This window comes from Delphinapterus leucas, chromosome 2 (genome assembly GCF_059928025.1).
Source record: "Delphinapterus leucas isolate spDelLeu-1000000601 "Yukka" chromosome 2, BTC_Dleu_Yukka2, whole genome shotgun sequence".
Classification (NCBI taxonomy): domain Eukaryota; kingdom Metazoa; phylum Chordata; class Mammalia; order Artiodactyla; family Monodontidae; genus Delphinapterus; species Delphinapterus leucas.
In genome coordinates, this window is record NC_143130.1 from 152325030 (window position 1) to 152342383 (window position 17354).

Below are 17354 nucleotides of genomic sequence, written 5' to 3' on the forward strand. Positions count from 1 at the left end.
ATTTCTGCTCCTAAGAATGAATAGTCAATGTATGGGAGTTCCCTGGCGGTCCAGTGGTTAGGACTCCACACTCTCACTGCCAAGGGCCCAGGTTCCATCCCTGGTCGGGGAACTAAAACCCCACAAGCTGCGCGGTGCGGCAAAAAAAAAAAAGAAAAGAATGACAGTCAATGTAGATGGCCCTTGCATATATAAGCTCAACAAAATAAGGGGGATTGAAGCTTAAAAAAATAAACCAAGGAGTCCCCAGCAACAGACATGTGAGTTCTTATGGTTAGAGCTGGAGAGAAGTTCCAGAGATATTCAATTTGAGTATCAGATACTTTGGGATGCAGCAAAGAATGGTCCCAAGCCAGTCTTCCCAAAAGGAGAGTGTGGCCGGCAAGCCAGCTGCTAGGGAAGAAGCTGGGTGGACTCACCTTGCAGGTAAAAACCCGGTTGTCATACTGGTGAGAGTATCTGCAGCGGCTGTTGGCTTCATGAGGTACTCCTTCTTTCCCATGATTCATGCTGTTCTTACATCCAGCCCTGAGTGAAGCCCAAAAGCTGACAGTGAAGCCGCCAAAAGGAGCCAGTGCCGCTTACGCTGAAGAATCTCTGACCCTGAGCCAGACCCAGGGTCAAAACCAGAGCTCCAGAATTAACCAGGCCCTGAATACTGAGCAGAGAGAGGGCAGTTTCTTTCAGAAACCCACGTGCCTCTCTCATACTTGCAATCAACATCACTACACAGGTAAAGCAACTATTACTCTTGTGTGAGGAGAAAGGGCCAAAGGAGTAATCTCTTCTTGGACAACCACCTGGTCCCTCAGTAGGAACGGAGGAGCCAGAAGACACCACCTTGACCAGATATAAAACCTGAATGGCCCTCAGGGAACTCAAAAATCCAAACAGCATGAAATGGGAAGTTTAACCAGAACAGGCTGCCAAGATGTAAAACAAAAACCCACCCTCAAAATTTGGCAGTGCATAAAAAGGAGGCTTAAGCTGAACAAGAAAACCTTCCAAATGAACAGTGAGCTCTGCTATCCTGACAACGCAAAACCAGGGACTGGGACTTTAGAATTTCACTGTGATAGAAGGAGAAGTTCTGGAAACCCTAGTGAGGCACAGTTAACATGGAAAAGTGATGATCTAACAGACCCTAAGCCTCCTGCTGGGCTCATGGGGCCCGCTAAAGGAAGGCAAGTCACACTGGCAATTACCATCCCTCCTTCCTCTCCAAGACAATGCCCAGTTCTCCGTAGCCCAGACTGTATAATCGTAGCCCAGACTGTATAATCGAAGAGCCAAGTCCTTTTTACAAACCCAGAGCCAAGGTGGTGACCCAGCAGGTGGCCTACAGGGATCAATGCAAAAAGGCCATTCATAACAAAAAAGGTTCAGGTCTCCTCTGTATGGACGAATGTGAAGGACAGGAGCAGAAGTCCTGATGAGAGCAAAGACTCTGCAGTGGTGAAGGGAGTGGAGAGCTGGGGGAGTGTCTGCAAGACAGAGTCTGCAATCTGACCCTGACACACTGCATTTAAATCCCCTGGGCTCCATCAGACAAGTCACCAGACTGCGATTGAAGAGCCATTAACGGCTCAAATTAATCCAGTGAGCCTCAAAGTGTGGTCCCCATCCAGCAACATCAGCATCACCTGGGAACGTATCAGAAGTGCAAGTTCTCAGGCCCTACATCAGACCTACTGAATCAGAAACTGGGGGCAAGGCCCAACGATCTGTTTTAACGTGTCCTTCAGGTTTTTCTGATGCATGCTAAAATCTGAGAATCACTGCTCTGTTCCCCCTGTAACAAAGTGTGACCCATGGACCAGCAGCACAGGCATCACCTGGGAGCTTGTTGGAAATGCAGAATCTCACCCAGACCAGCTGATTCAGAATCTGCATTTAACAAAATCCTGAGGTGATGCACACACGGATTAAGGTTTGAGAATACTGCCCTAACTCAGTGTTCTCAAGTGAGCTACGTATCAGAATCATCTGAGGAGCCTTTTAAATACACCAGTGCTGAGGCCCCACCCCAGATCTGTTAAATGAGAATCCCCGGAGGTGAGGCCCAGGCCTCAATGATTCTGAGCGCTCCCTGGATAATCCTAATGTGCTCTAAGTATCTGCCCTCACGGTGAAAGCAGCCAACTGGGAATAATGCCTACCCTGGTGCTTTGCACACACCGCGCTACCGAATATTAGGTGAAGGGATGGAATTACTACCATTGAAAGCTCTGGTCAGAGAAACATAGAAAAACAGGCAACCTCAAGTTTTCTGTGGTAAAAATTACGCAAACCAGTCAATTGTACATCTAAACCAGGTTGGAATCTTCAGGGGATTCCTCATAACCATGTGTCCTGGGATCCCCTGCAACCTCAAAGTATGGTCCCCAGACCATCAGGATCACCTGGGAACTTGCTAGAAGTACCCCATCTCAGCCCCCACCCCATCCTTAAATCACAATCTAATTTAACCAGACCCCACATGATCTGCATGCACAGTGAGGTCTGCGAAGCACCATTCTGAGTCTCTTTGCCCAAGATGGGGACTTACCCGCAGCTGAGGCACAGGACAGAGCAGGTGAAGTACTCATCTGGAAAAAAGGAGCTGTGTGCCATCTGGTCATCGGGGATCTCACCGCTGAAGCGGTCGCTCAGGGCCTGTGCGGAGGGAAGGTGATACATGAAGGGACACGGGGGACAGCCCAGAGCTCTGGCCCTTGTACTGCTTGCCTTTTTTTTTTTTTTTTGAAATGAACTTTATTGGTTATTGTTTTCCTTTTCTTCTTTCTTTTTTTCCCCACACCGCCCAGCATGTGGAACTTGGATCAAACCCACACCCTCTGCAGTGAAAGTGCAGAGTCTTAACCACTGGACCACCAGGGAAGTCCCACTGCTTGCCTTTCTAATATGCCCTCACTGCTGGCTTATTTCTTATGGGCTCCACAGCTAGAAGAGGGAAGCCAATGACTTCTGCTCTTTACCCTAGACCTTCTTGGCCCGACTTGCACCAATCCTCACCACAGGAAACCTCAGAAAGAACCAGCCCATTTCCCACGAGGTCAGAAGTAAGCAAACAAAGTTACCGTTCTCTCCTAATTACCATGCAAGTTATAAACACCTCACACACTCTCCGTCTTTCATTCAAAACCACCAGATACTGACTAATGTCCACTTCATCTTTGTGAAGCTGGGACCAAGAAACCAACACTAAAGAAGGTGGCTTGTCTTTCAGTCAGAGGCAGGCAGAGCTGAGAAGTGAGCTGGGAGTTTCCTGGGCATCTCCACCAGTTCTAACCAAAGGTGCTCACTGGAGTTTATGAAACCACAGAACTATATGTAGAATAAGGGTTATCAGCCAAAAAGCAAGGAGGAATTATTATAGGTTCTGGCAGTCTTTTATCAACTACAGTAACCTAAAAGACAGCAAGTGGCCAGAGCTTCCCTGGTGACGCAGTGGTTGAGAGTCCGCCTGCCGATGCAGGAGACACGGGTTCGTGCCCTGGTCCGGGAAGATCCCACATGCCGCGGAGCGGCTGGGCCCGTGAACCATGGCCGCTGAGCCTGCGCGTCCGGAGCCTGTGCTCCGCAACAGGAGAGGCCACAGCAGTGAGAGGCCCGCGTACCAAAAACAAAAGACAGCAAGTGGCCAAAATAAATGCTAAGAAGAAAGATAAAAGTATTTGCAGAAACAAACTGAAAATTTTATGTTTAAAGGCAGCTTCCATTTCTAAACCTCTCTTTTCACTCACTACTTTATATTGAAAGCATTCTTCAGGCTGGTTTTTTCCTTCCAGGCCCTTACTCGTATGCAGTGGAAAAAGTTATCTAAATTAAACAGAAATGGGCTTTCCAGGCTTTAAAAATTATTAAATGCTCGCAATTCCAAGCTTCTCTCAATCCCTCATTCTGAGGCAGCCAGGCGCTATTCAGGGGAAGAGAAGGAACAGTAGCTTAAAACAAAATGTTACTTCCTTTAGTAAAAAGGCAAAAGAAATTTTAAGATGAGACTTGGAAAAGGGGCAGATTAGGTTTTAAACTAAGGTTCTCAAGCTCTAAATGGAATTTCGCTTAAGGAGAACTTATTTATTAAAGTTCCTTTCCCTTTTTTCAATGAAACCTAATACCCTGAGTTGTGAACGAAGTGTTTACAAAAGCACATGCTCTCAATGTTGAGTCAGGTCAGGTGTTCAGACAAGAGTAGCGGCAAAGAATGTGTCATACTAAGGGTGAGGGCCTCACCCACGTGCATTAAAATTCAGCTCCTGCAAGGATAATGCACAGGCTTGTAAGACACCATCTGCCAGCGATGGCCAACCAAGTGGCAATCCTTGACTCAGACCAAAAAAAAACAGTCTAATAATACATATATGTCCTGTTCTCTTGGGGTAATTCTGTAAAGAGTAACTTAGGGAAAACAACAAAGATTTTGAGAGAGACTATAAAGGCATATACCTATCAATATTAAAGAGAATAAACAAGAAGCAAGGCAAGTAGAATCACTTACTAGCCTACACGGTCCTCCTCTTACTTCAGAATGTGACCCATCTTTCGGGGACCTTTTCCATGAAGCCTTCCCAGCCACTCTAGAAAGACCACGCTTTGCCTTCCCTGAGCACCTACCGTCCTCAACATCTGAACCAGGTACTAAGTGATGAGGTGATGAGGCAAAAGCTATGAGCCTGTTATACATATTTTACCTCCCAGGCTAGATCACTAACACCGTGAAAGACATTTCCTACCTTTGTATCCTCCTCTCACTCCGAGCAAATGTCCTAACAAGTACTCAACTAGGACCTCTGGAATGATGTGCCCCAGCACCAACCCCCCACGTGCACACCAACCCCCATGTGCACACCAACCCCTGCCCTCTCCTCCTCACCTTGGCCCTGCCTCTGCGCCAGGCTTCATCCCAGGCCCACAGGCCCTCTCTAATTTATGGCTAACTACTCGTTGATTGGCCAAATCACTGATAACTCTTAGGGCTGTATTTCTCAAACAGCTGTGTGCATAACTCTCTGGGGCTAGCTGGTGGAAAAATAGAGCATTATCTTCCCAATGCATCAATTTACTGAAAGATACGGGGAGGAAGTTATTTTCAGATAAAAAACAAACATGGATATAGTATGAAACTAAATGGAAAATTTGCATAAATAAAACATGAGACCCCCACCAAAGTTATTTCAGCTTGCAGGTGGCAGGTCTGCACTCTCTGTGCCTTTATTTCCTTATCTATAAAATGGGGGTGCTAGTAGTACCTTCCTCAGTAGGGGTCTCCATGGATTACACTGTAAAGATCAAATGAAGTTACTCATGTAGAGCACCTGGCATAGACTGAGAGCTCAGAAAACGTTAGCTGCCATTATTAATATCATCTTTATTTTTTATGCTGAGAATTCTCTTATTCCCTCCCTCACTAATTCAGGTAACACAGGGGATATAAGAACTTCTCTCTTTTCCATGATGGCTCATTGGTCTTCATGGCTGTTTGCATTTGTTGGTGAATATTTAGCTGCAAAAAGATGGTTATGTACCTAAAGCAGTGTTAAAATAAGAAAGAAAGGGCTTCCCTGGTGGCGCAGTGGTTGAGAGTCCGCCTGCCGATGCAGGGGACACGGGTTCGTGCCCCGGTCCGGGAAGATCCCACATGCCGCGGGGCTCCTAGGCCCGTGAGCCAAGGCCACTAAGCCTGCGCGTCCAGAGCCTGTGCTCTGCAACGGGAGAGGCCACAACAGTTAGAGGCCCACGTACCGCAAAAAAAATAAATAAATAAAAAATAAGAAAGAAAAAACGCAGAGCTAACTAAGGAATGCAGAAGTTACTAAGGAGGTATAAGGAAAACCAAAGAATAGCATTTTTAGCCCCAGGTAACTGAAAGGGTAACCTAAGTACTAGTTTTCCTTAGGAAAAATAATGCCAAATTTAGCATGAATCCAACAGCTGGGTTGAATTCAGAAGGCATGCCACTCTCCAGTAAATATAAAATTGCAGCCCAATAATAGTGATAAGCACAAGGTTTTTTCTATTCCAAATTCAAGTGGCCTGGTTCACTTCTCTGAAAGTTCTTCAGAAAAATGGGGGCATTTCTAAGTGTCTCAAGGCTAAGCATAAAACGATCTGCAGCCTGATTCCCATGGGACAAATCCCCACAGAACCACCATCATCACCTGCCCTAGACATTATGTTGGCCAAGGCAACAGTAACTTCTTGTGACATCAGAAAGAGAAGAACTCCTAGACCAACCAGCCTCATCACTTCAGATGCTGGTCACCCATCCTCTCAAATGCTGGGTAACACAAGCATCTCATTTCCCTCACAAGTCACTGAAGAGCTGGCAGTCAGTAATGAATGAGAACTTACAAGCATCAGGAGGACTTACTGAATCATGAGTATGTGAATAAAACAGTAACTGTTAAAAAGAAAATCTGATGTTCACGTGTTTTAGATACAAGGGTAAGGAGACACTGTTTTCCTTCCTCTATAACCTGATTGTTCCTTTCCAGCGTGGACATGACCACCTAATCCACATACTTCGTCCTTCAAAAATTCCAAACCTCACATCATTCCAGGGTTTCTTGGGCTCTCCTCCTCCTGAGGTCCCAAAGCCGTAAGAGACAGGGAAGGACCTTTCCTGAGAAAGCTTGGGAAAGCACTTGAGGCCAATCTGGAAAAGGTTGCCTGGAGGGCAGATGATCTTGAACTTTAGTTGCCTTGGCAACAGTAGGGCTCTTACTACTGAACCTGTAAGTTTAGCCCCAGTCACCAAAGGCTAGCAGTGAATTTTGATTTGAAATGGAGACTCTTATGTAATCCATGATGCCACCCACCCCCCCAAAAAATATAATAACTTTATAAATACTTAATAGGTGCTTCCTGATGTGACAGAATTAGAAAGTCAGAGTTTCTAGATTTAGAGATTGGAGGCTAAAGGAGGTATTACATAAAACCTATCGAATTCAACTTTAAAATTGTTCTCTCCATTATTCAGAACTGTAAATACAGGCAACAATAGTTAATTCAATATTCAATTCCCTTATTCAGTAGGGACCTAAGCATCTCTTTTCTTTAAATAGACTTACTTGATCAGTGAGAATATGCCCTGCTGGTAGGTATCTGGGCTGTTGCTACTGTGGAAACAGAGCAAAGGAGTGAGTGGTCAAGAAGTGGGGGAAATAACCCAGCTGGAAAAAAGGGACTGGAGCCTGGACCACAACATGGCTAAATGGTAGGAAGAGTGATCAGGTCAGCAGGATGAATCGGGAAACATAGGGGCAAGCAGCTAGAGCAGAAAGAGACTGTAGATCTCTCTCTCATTCACGCTCACTCACATACACACACACACACACACTCACACACTCACACACATTCTACAAACTCCTCAATCTTTCTCATTAATCACATTTCCTTTTCAATAACGAACATGAAAAGAGAATATGGAGAAGGAAAAAAGATTTAACTTCTCTAGGATCCGATATATTTAGGGAGAAAATATACATATACATTATATACATATACTTCTGTATGCACTTATGTAGCACCAAAAATTTCTAGAGGCATAAACAAGAAAGTATTAACAACAGTTATCATACAGTGAGAGGGGAGAGGAGAGAAAGGGACTTAAGTCATATCTTACATGTTTCTGTACTATTTGAGTCGTTTATCACAAACACACATTGCTTTCTAATTTAAAAAATAACTTTTTAAATTAACCAAACACACAAATACAACTTATAAGAATGTCCTTTCTAAAGGCAACTGGCAATATGCATCAGGAACCTTTAAAGATGACCACACCTTCTGACCTTCTTAAAAGTTGAGTAACTACTGAGAAGGAAGACAACACAGGGTTATATAGACTTGGGAGTCAGACTATCTGGTTCAATCTCTCCACCACTTATTAGAGGAGTCATCTCAGGCCAATCAATGAACCTCTCTGTGCCTCCATTTCTCCACCTCAGAGTTGGTATGAGGATTAAAAGAATGAATACACGTGCGGTGCAGAGCACAGTACATGGCATTAGTAAACACTCCAGAAAGGTTGGCCAGCAGTAGTATTGGGAGTTGTCACTTATCCTAAGGAAACAGGCAGAATGTGGGCAATACCTTTAAATACTTGGAAAGTATAATAAGGAAAAAGGGAAACTACTATTAAAATAAGGGCAGAATTACTAAATGTAAAAAATGATCCATTCATATAAATGAAAAAGCATGGAGCTATTTTAAAAACATGTTTTCATAGAAATATTTAATAGCATGGAAAAAATGCTAGGCTTCAATGTTCCATGAAAAAAAAGGTATATTAAGTGTACACACATACATCACAACCCCAATTCTCTTTTTAAAATAAGTAGCAAAGAATCATATAATACCCCATTTTTATTTATCTATTTTTTGCACACAGTTTTTCTTTGCTATTACAAGGATGCTGCTATTAACTTCCTCACATAGTTCTCTGTGTTCCTGTGGGAGAGTTTCTTTAAGGCAAATTCCTAGAAATGATATGATTAGAATATATATTATGCATATCTTTACCTATACTATTGCATTTCAAAGTGGTTGTACTAATTTTACTTCCACTGGAAGTTTATAAGAGTTTACATTGCTTCATACCCTTTTTGACATTTTATTGCCAAACTTGTCAGTGTTTGCCCTTGCATGGTTGTGGTCTTAATTTCTTTGATTACTAGAGAGTTGAGATTTTTTTATTTGTGCATCACAGTCTTGACTGCCTCTTATGTGATTTGTCTCTCCATTTTTCCAAAAGGTTTATACATTTTTTCCTAACAATATTCCTGCATACTTTATGTAAAATAAAAAGAAAATCATATAGGAAACAAAATCATATTGGAATATATTCCTAGGCTTCTTGAAGTGTTTATTCAGTGAGTTAGTGAGGAACTGGACAAGGTAAAGCATAAATACCAGGAGAGAAAGAAAAAAAATGGAAGAATCAGAAAGCCAAACAAGTTATTTTGGCACTGATAATTTATCTGCTTATGACCATCCCTGCTCGTTTGTTCCAAAAAGGATTCAAGGCTGCTTATTTTTTAAAAAAATACGACACAAGGGCTTCCCTGGTGGCGCAGTGGTTGAGAGTCCGCCTGCCGATGCAGGGGACACGGGTTCGTGCCCCAGTCCGGGAAGATCCCACATGCCGCGGAGCGGCTGGGCCCGTGAGCCATGGCCGCTGAGCCTGCGCGTCCGGAGCCTGTGCTCCGCAACGGGAGAGGCCACAACAGTGAGAGGCCCATGTACTGCAAAAAAAAAAAAAAAAATACAACACAAAACAAAAAATAAGTGGAGAAAAATAAACGACCATTATATTATCCACTGCTATAAACTATGAAGAGTGTATTTTAACAGCAATAAAACTCTCCTGGGTCAATTTGCCTAATGCAGACCTTAAAGGTAGTTTTCTATTAGAGTGATTACCAGAGAATTAACAACTTCTAATTGAAACAAAACAACAACCAGAAAAAGACAAAAACAATTTTTCCAAGGATTTGAGTAAGTTCCAAGACCCCACAGCTCCCTGGGGAGAGCCCAAAACACATGCTTAAACAGGTAACTCCTTCCCATGCACAGAGCAGTGGGCCCACATCTCAGTACAGCACAGACCCTGCCTCAGAGAACAGAAAATATAGGAGCCAGGTAAAGTCTGAGGACAGCACTTACCTAGAAGCCTCAAAACTCCAGCTGACCAGGCTCATTTTAATCACAGAAAGCTTCATGAATCATATCACTTCATAAGAATACACTATAACTCTTTTTCTCAAAAGTACCTAACAATGGGACTTCCCAGTGGCGCAGTGGTTAAGAATCCACCTGCCAATGCAGGGGACACAGGTTCGATCCCAGGTCCAGGAAGATCCCACATGCCACAGAGCAACTAAGCCCACGCACCATAACTACTGAGCCTGCACTCTAGAGCCCACGAGCCACAACTACTGAGCATGCGTGCCACAACTACTGAAGCCCGCGTGCCTAGAGCCCGTGCTCCACAAGAGAAGCCACCGCAATGAGAAGCCTGTGTACCGCAACAAAGAGTAGCCCCCGCTTGCCACAACTAGAGAAAGCCTGCGCGCAGCAATGAAGACCCAATGTAGCCATAAATAAATAAATAAATAAATTTATTTTTTTTTTAAGTACCTAACAAACTGGCCTGGAGTAGGACATCCAAGACACCTGAGGGTAGAATCCCTGACCACTAACTACTGCTTAGAGCACTCAGTGTCCCTGAAGGTCTTATTTAAACTTTGAGCTGGGTTAGCTTTGAGAAAATCTAAGGAACTCTAGAATCCAGCCATTGGCCTAGTCGTCAATATTCATACTTACCAGATTTTACAGCCCTTTGTATAACATAGCATGGATTCGGCCTCTTTTAAGAATGCTTGCAATACTTGGGTGTAATCTTCCACTTGACTACCTTTGAGCCATTACAATGGACAGTAGCCAATAAATCTAGGTATACTTTAACCTCAAATTCTAATTAGAAATATGTATTTCATGAATTATTCAAATATAATCATTTTTCATAGTTTTTTTCCCTTAACATTATTCACATTAGTTAACACTTATGGAACATTTACTATATACCAAGTACTTTGCTTCTTAAAGTATGCGTTCTCATTTAATCCCCTCCTCAGCTTCATTAGGAACTTCATTAGGAATCCCCTCCTCAACTTCATTAGGAACATCCTACTATTGCCCCTTTTTTACAGACGAGGAAAAAGGTCTGAAGAAGTACAATAAGGGCAAGGATTGTTGTCTATCTTATTTTCCACTGTATTCCCAGCACCTGAAACTCTACCTGGCACAAAGATTCACTCATTTATTTGTTGAATGAATGAACACACGAAAGACAAACTAATTTCCTAAGACCAAGCAGCAGGTAAATGGCAGAAATGGGATTCCAACACAAGTCTGTCTGACTCCAAAGCCCAAGCTTTTATAGTCCATTCAGGCTGCTATAACAAAATAACACAGACTGGGTAGATTATTAACAACAGAAATTTATTCCCCACAGTTCTGCAGGCTGGAAGTCCAAGATCAGGGTGCCAGCATGGCGGCCTTCCAGTGAGGGCCTGCTTTCTGGTTCACAGATGGTGCCTTCTCACTGTGTCCTCTCTTGGTGGAAGGGGCTAGGGAGCTCTCTGGGGCTTCTTCTTTTTATTTTTTTTTAACATCTTTGTTGGAGTATAGTTGCTTTACAATGTTGTGTTAGTTTCTGCTGTATAACAGAGTTACTCAGCCATATGTATACATATATCCCCATATCCCCTCCCTCTCACGTCTCCCTCCCTATCCCACTCTGGGGCTTCTTTTATAAGAGCACTTTTATAATGTCACTTATGAGGGCTCCATCTTGATGACCCAGTCACCTCCCAAAAGCCCTCCATCACATTGGGCATTAGGATTTCAACATATGAATTTTGGGAGGATACAAACATCCAGCCTTTACCAAGCACTATGCAAAAACCATAAACCATTTTTGAGGGGTAACTTTTCATCCACCACCCCCCCTTTTTCTTTTTAACTTTTCATTTTGATATAATTTCAAACTCGTAGAAAAGTTGCAAGAATAGTACAAGGAACTCCCATATACAATTTACCCAGATTCATAAATTGTTTACATTATGTCCCACTGCAAACTTTTTAAACTCAATGGATTAAGCAAATCAGCATATGCCCAAAGTCTGTTGCTGGGTAAACCAGGGCTGACCTAGCTTTATGCAAAAGCACTCCTCCTAACCCTTCCAGTCTCAGGCTCTATGCCCTAACTGTCAGGGCACCCTCAAATCCCTAGCTCAAGTCTTCGTGTCCACACTTGCTGTCCCTTCTCCAAATCCCACACTCCCAGCACTGCCCCAAAGGCCCTGCTCCCTCCCTGCTCCTCTGTACTCAGTCTGCAGGCACGGTGGCACAGAGGTATACACAAAGCAAACTGCAAAAAAGGAAGCAGAACTGGCAGGAATTGATTTGATGAATTCCTTATAAAGAATGGTAAAATAAGGTTTTTCTCCAAGATGAGGACCTGTCACCTTTTACCTATCATCCAAGATTCCTCCATACTCGTGTTCCTGGCAAGATGAGGCCATTCAACAGGTGCAAACTCTACTCATGCCCTTCCTTTCATATATCCTCTCTTTCAAGCCCAGATTTCTAATCACTGGCATCGACAAAAGCTGGAGAATTGAGTGTTCTTACCACCCACTGGTACCCCCATGAGAAGCACTCGGGGCAGAAGCCAACTGACCTTCAGGGCTTTGAAGATGACCCCCGGGTGTCGGGGAGAACGGGTGGTGTTATTCTCTAGTTGTTGCTCCAAAGCACGTCGAAGACCAGAAAAGTCTGTGGGAGGATTGTATGTCCTCGTTCCCTTGTAATGAATAGAACTGAAGGCTTCAGGGAAGCGGCCCAGCTTCCGGAACCGGTCCTGGATGAGCTTCTCGGGCACCTCAGAGGGGTGATCTGGACAAGCAGAAACAGGTACGTGAACAGTGGCCTCTCTTTAAAAGAAAAAAAAAAGTCACCTGTCTTTCATTATTAAAGGGATATATAGTCTGACTCCGTAAATATAAAGTACATAAACAGGCAGAACTGATCTATGCTGTTGGAATTCAGGTTACCTTTGCCTAGAAGGGAGCACAAGCTGGGACGTGGGTGCTGGTGTGTCATGATCTAGTACTGAATTCACATGTATGCTCAGCTTGTGAAAATGCATCACATATACACTTTTGATATAATGTGCACTTTTTGGTATGTATGTTACATTTCAAGGAAGTGCCTTTTTAAAAAAAATGTGCTCACTGTAAAAAATCCAAACATGGACTTCCCTGGTGGCTCAGTGGTTAAGAATCTGCCTGCCAATGCAGGGGACATGGGTCCGATCCCTGGTCTGGGAAGATCCCACATGCCACAGAGCAACTAAGCCTGTGCACCACAACTACTGAGCCTGAGCTCTAGTCTGTAAGCCACAACTACTGAGCATGTGTGCCACAACTACTGAAACCCACGTGCCTAGAGCCCATGCTCCGCAACGGACAAGCCACCGCAATGAGAAGCCCACACACCACAACGAGAGTAGCTCCCGCTCGCCGCAACTAGAGAAAGCCCGCGTGCAGCAACGAAGACCCAACACAGCCAAAAGAAATAATAAATAAATTTATTTAAAAAGAAAAAATCCAAACATGTCAAAGCATAAAAGGAAAGAAATGTACATCCTCTGCTCCCTCCTCCTCCTCATCAAAGGTAACTACAGGCCAATGTTTACACTTTCAGACTTCCTTTTCTTACTCAATTACCAACACATTTATGCAACTTGCTTTCATCACTTAATAACATACTGTAAATATGTGTCCTTGTCATGTTATACTCTGAGACATTCCTTATTCTTTTTTAACAGCTACACAGTCTTCTATTCTATGGACGTATTCCACCAGTCACCTACGAACGAACATTTAAAATAAATAGCTACTTTGAAAGTGCTGGCCTTATGCTGGTGAAGCTGTGGACAAACTGCCAACGTGTGAGGGTATCAGCCTCCCCATAGTTTCACCAACATTTATCCAGAAATTTGGGGAGTAGCAGTATAAACAGATGCAATAAATATTTTGGAGGTAAAACTTGGAAGGACTTTTAAATTTTCTTTAACAACAAAATCACTCCAATTAACACTGGAAATGTGGCTTTAGCTCATATTTAAAGGTACGGTCATCAAAGAGAAGTAGCCAAAATTCTGCAGTCAATCCCTAACCCCATCTCCTCCTGAACTCTTCCTGTGAGTCACTCTTGAAGGAAGGAGCAGCCCATCAGCAAGTGACTTCTCCCAAAGGCACCCAGAAGCCTGACCACCTTCACTTTCTCCCAACATCAGCTCACAGCTTGCCCCTGAACAAGTAATTGCTCCCAAATGATTATGGGAGCTTGGTCTGCTTGTTTGTAAAACAGAGATAATTCATTTGCCTACTAACTCCCACCTAGGAATCCCAGAAAAAGACCAGGATCTAACAAAATCCAAAAGTCTACAAGACAGAGAAATATGTAATTATCAATTTGCCCACAATTTTGGCACCTCTCCTACCCTGCATAAACTCTGGCTGTCTTGGTTCCATCTCAAGGTTTCAGGAAACAGTGATGGTATTCCAGAAACAACTCTGGATTTAGGAGTTAGAGACTTTGTTTTGAATCCCAATTTTGCAACCTGCTAGCTGGAACCTCCTTGGTTACATAACCTAAGCTGAGTTCAGTTTCTTCATCTGTAAAATATGGCTGCTGTTGACTGAGCTGAATAACAAAGATATCTTAAGTTAGCATTTATTTTTAGAAAGTGTTGGGACTTCCCTGGCAGTCGAGTGGTTAAGACTCCACACTTCCACTGCAGGGGGTGCAGGTTCGATCCCTGGTCAGGGAACTAAGATCCCACAATGCCGCGTATCGCAGCCAAAAAATAAAAATAAATTTAAAAAATAAATTCTAAAAAATATTTTTTAATGTTATTTTTGTTATTCAGCATTTTTGTTTGTTTGTTTGGCTGTGTTGGGTCTCCGTTGCTGCACGTGGGCTTTTTCTAGTTGCAGCGAGCGAGGGCTACTCTTCGTTGCAGTGTGCAGGCTTCTCACTGCAGTGGCTTCTCATGTTGGGAGCACGAGCTCTAGAGCGCAGGCTCAGCAGTTGTGGCACATGGGCTTTAGTTGCTCCGCGACATGTGGGATCTTCCCAGACCAGGGTTCGAACCCATGTCCCCTGCATTGGCAGGTGGATTCTTAACCACTGCGCCACCAGGGAAGCCCTCAGCATTTATTTTTTTAAAAACAAATAAATAAACAAACACCTAGCATAGTGCATGGCACACAGCCCAAAAAAAAGTTACTTTTGAAAGGCTAGTTATTTCAAAATCCTGAACTGGAAGTTAGACCTTCCCCTCACCAAAGTTGTAAAGATCCAAAGTGGCATAGAAATGCTGATCACAGGAGGCACCCTAAAGTCAGCATTTCCAACCCCCTCTCCTTATCTCAGAGTCAAATGCTAATGAGGCTCTTCTTCCATTCCGGAATATTTAGATTTCTCATCTTCCCACTAGACCCAGGTCCTTCAGATTCTAACTCCTTAATACAGTCCCAGTCTGTCCACTTCCCGCCTACTGCCCCTGCCCTGGCTCAGGCCCCATCAGTCCTCACCTAGTACGGTGATAACCTTCTGGCCATCTCCCTGCCTCCAGGCATGCCTCTCTAGTTCATCCTGCAAAAGGCCGCAGGGGATCTTTTGAAAATACAGATCTGATCACGTAACTCTCTGCTTAGAATCCTTCAGGGGCTCTTGTCATACTTGTGACCTAAATCAAGGCCATCCACGCATGATCTGATCCCTGAGTTTGTCCACGACTCCCTCCCACACCATCTATGCTTCAGACACACTGAGCCCCTTCATTCAGCAAATATCTGATGAGAGCCTACTGTGTGTCAAGCACTCATCCAGGCTCTTCAAAGGCAGCAGTGAATAAGGCAGGCAAGGTTCCTGCCTTCACGGAGTTGCCATTCCAAGGGGAAAAGGCCAAAAACAAGTAAGCAAACAAACAGGATGATTTCAGACAGCGACGGGTGCCCTGATGCACATGAACAAGGTGATGCAGTAAGACTGTGACCACCAGGGTGCAGGAAGGACCACTTTAAGGAGACACTTGGGAAAGGCTCCAATGGGGTGAGAGCTGAGATGAATCTGAAAGAGGACGGCTAACTGGGGAAAGACTGTTCCAGGCAGACAGAGTAGCATATGCAAAGATGGGAACAGAGAAAAGGCTGGTATAGCTAGCGGAGAGAGTGAAAGGGGGTAACTAGAGAAAGAGTTCAGAAACAGAGGCAGGAGGCAGAGTGAGGACACCGTAATTAGGAGTTTAGATTTTTTTTTTTTTTTTTTTTTTTTTGCTGCTTTGGGTCTTCATTGCTGCGCATGGGCTTTCTCTAGTTGCAGCGAGCGGGGGCTACTCTTCATTGCGGTGCGCAGGCTTCTCATTGCAGTGGCTTCTTTTGTTGTGGAGCACAGGCTCTAGGCACGTGGGATTCAGTAGTTGTGGCATGCGGGCTCAGCAGTCGTGGTTCGTGGGCTCTAGAGCTCAGGCTCAGTAGCTGCGCACAGGCTTAGTTGCTCCGCAGCATGTGGGATCTTCCCGGACCGAGGCTCGAACCCATGTGCCCTGCATTGGCAGGCGGATTCTTAACCACTGTGCCACCAGGGAAGTCCTGGATTTTTATTTATTTATTTTTGTCTGCACTGGGTCTTCGTTGCTGTGTGCAGGCTTTCTCTAGTTGAGGTGAGTGGAGGCTACTCTTTGTTATGGTGCGCAGGCTTCTCACTGCGGTGGCTTCTCTTGTTGCGGAGCACGGGCTCCAGTAGTTGTGGCACGTGGGCTCAGTAGTTGTGGCTCATGGGCTCTAGCGCACAGGCTCAGTAGTTGTGGCGCACGGGCTTAGTTGCTCCGCAGCATGTGGGATCTTCCTGGACCAGGGCTCAAACCCGTGTCGCCTACACTGGCAGGCAGCTTCTTAACCAGTGTGCCACCAGGAAAGCCCTGGATTTTATTTTGATTTAGTGGAAAGCTATTGGCAGGTTGGAAGCAAGAGTATGACATGATCTAAATTATAAATTAAGCTTTTAAAAAGCATCACTCCCCATGCTTTGTGGAGGACGCATTGAAGGGGGTGAGAATGGAATCCAGGAACTCACTACAACTACCTACAGTTCCCTGGACACAACGAGCTCTTCAAAATACTAGGGGTTTGCTCTTTCTGGAGCATCCTTACTCCCCTCCTCTATCTAGCCGAGTCTCTAGAGTTCAAATGTCACCTCCTCTTTCCTAGATCCCATAAGGAGGTGTAAAGGGTCCCTCTTCTGCACTCTCACAGCTCCAGGACCTACATCCACCACAGAACAGAACACGTGTGGTCTCTCCAACTAGACTATCAGCTATTCGAGGGTGGGAACTGTTTTTTGTTTTTCAGCTTGGGGCCCCAGTGCTCAGCACATGACATTGTGCACTTAACAGACTTTGTTGACTGAATGAACGTAAATAATGTAACTGTTTTAGGGGCCCACACTACCGTCCCTACCTGCATCCAATCACTGTCACTGCACCTGCTCCCTCACCCTCCCACTCAGGTGATGCTCTTGCTTCCCATTTCTTTAAGAAAATAGAAACAATGAGACAACTTCCACACACACATCCACCACATCTACCTACTTAGCAGTAACCATGTCCATATAATCTACCTTCTCTCCTGCTGTTATGGATGAACTGTCCATGCCCCTAAAGTCAACCCTCCACCTGTACATCACTCCTGCTCTCTCTCTTACATCTGCACTTC

General features: G+C 44.3%; 1 protein-coding gene across 6 annotated transcripts in view; it reads right to left on the reverse strand.

The window, feature by feature from the left end:
• Window positions 1-17354, reverse strand: part of ZFYVE1 (zinc finger FYVE-type containing 1) — a 63233-nt gene that overhangs the window by 22752 nt on the left and 23127 nt on the right. For all 6 annotated transcript variants that reach the window (XM_089907928.1, XM_089907930.1, XM_089907929.1 and 3 more), the window contains exons 4-6: window positions 12251-12465; window positions 2549-2655; window positions 420-528 (exon numbers count right to left, since the gene is read on the reverse strand). In XM_089907928.1, the coding sequence (XP_089764054.1) occupies window positions 420-528; window positions 2549-2655; window positions 12251-12465 (431 nt within the window). The remainder of the gene's footprint in view (window positions 1-419; window positions 529-2548; window positions 2656-12250; window positions 12466-17354) is intronic.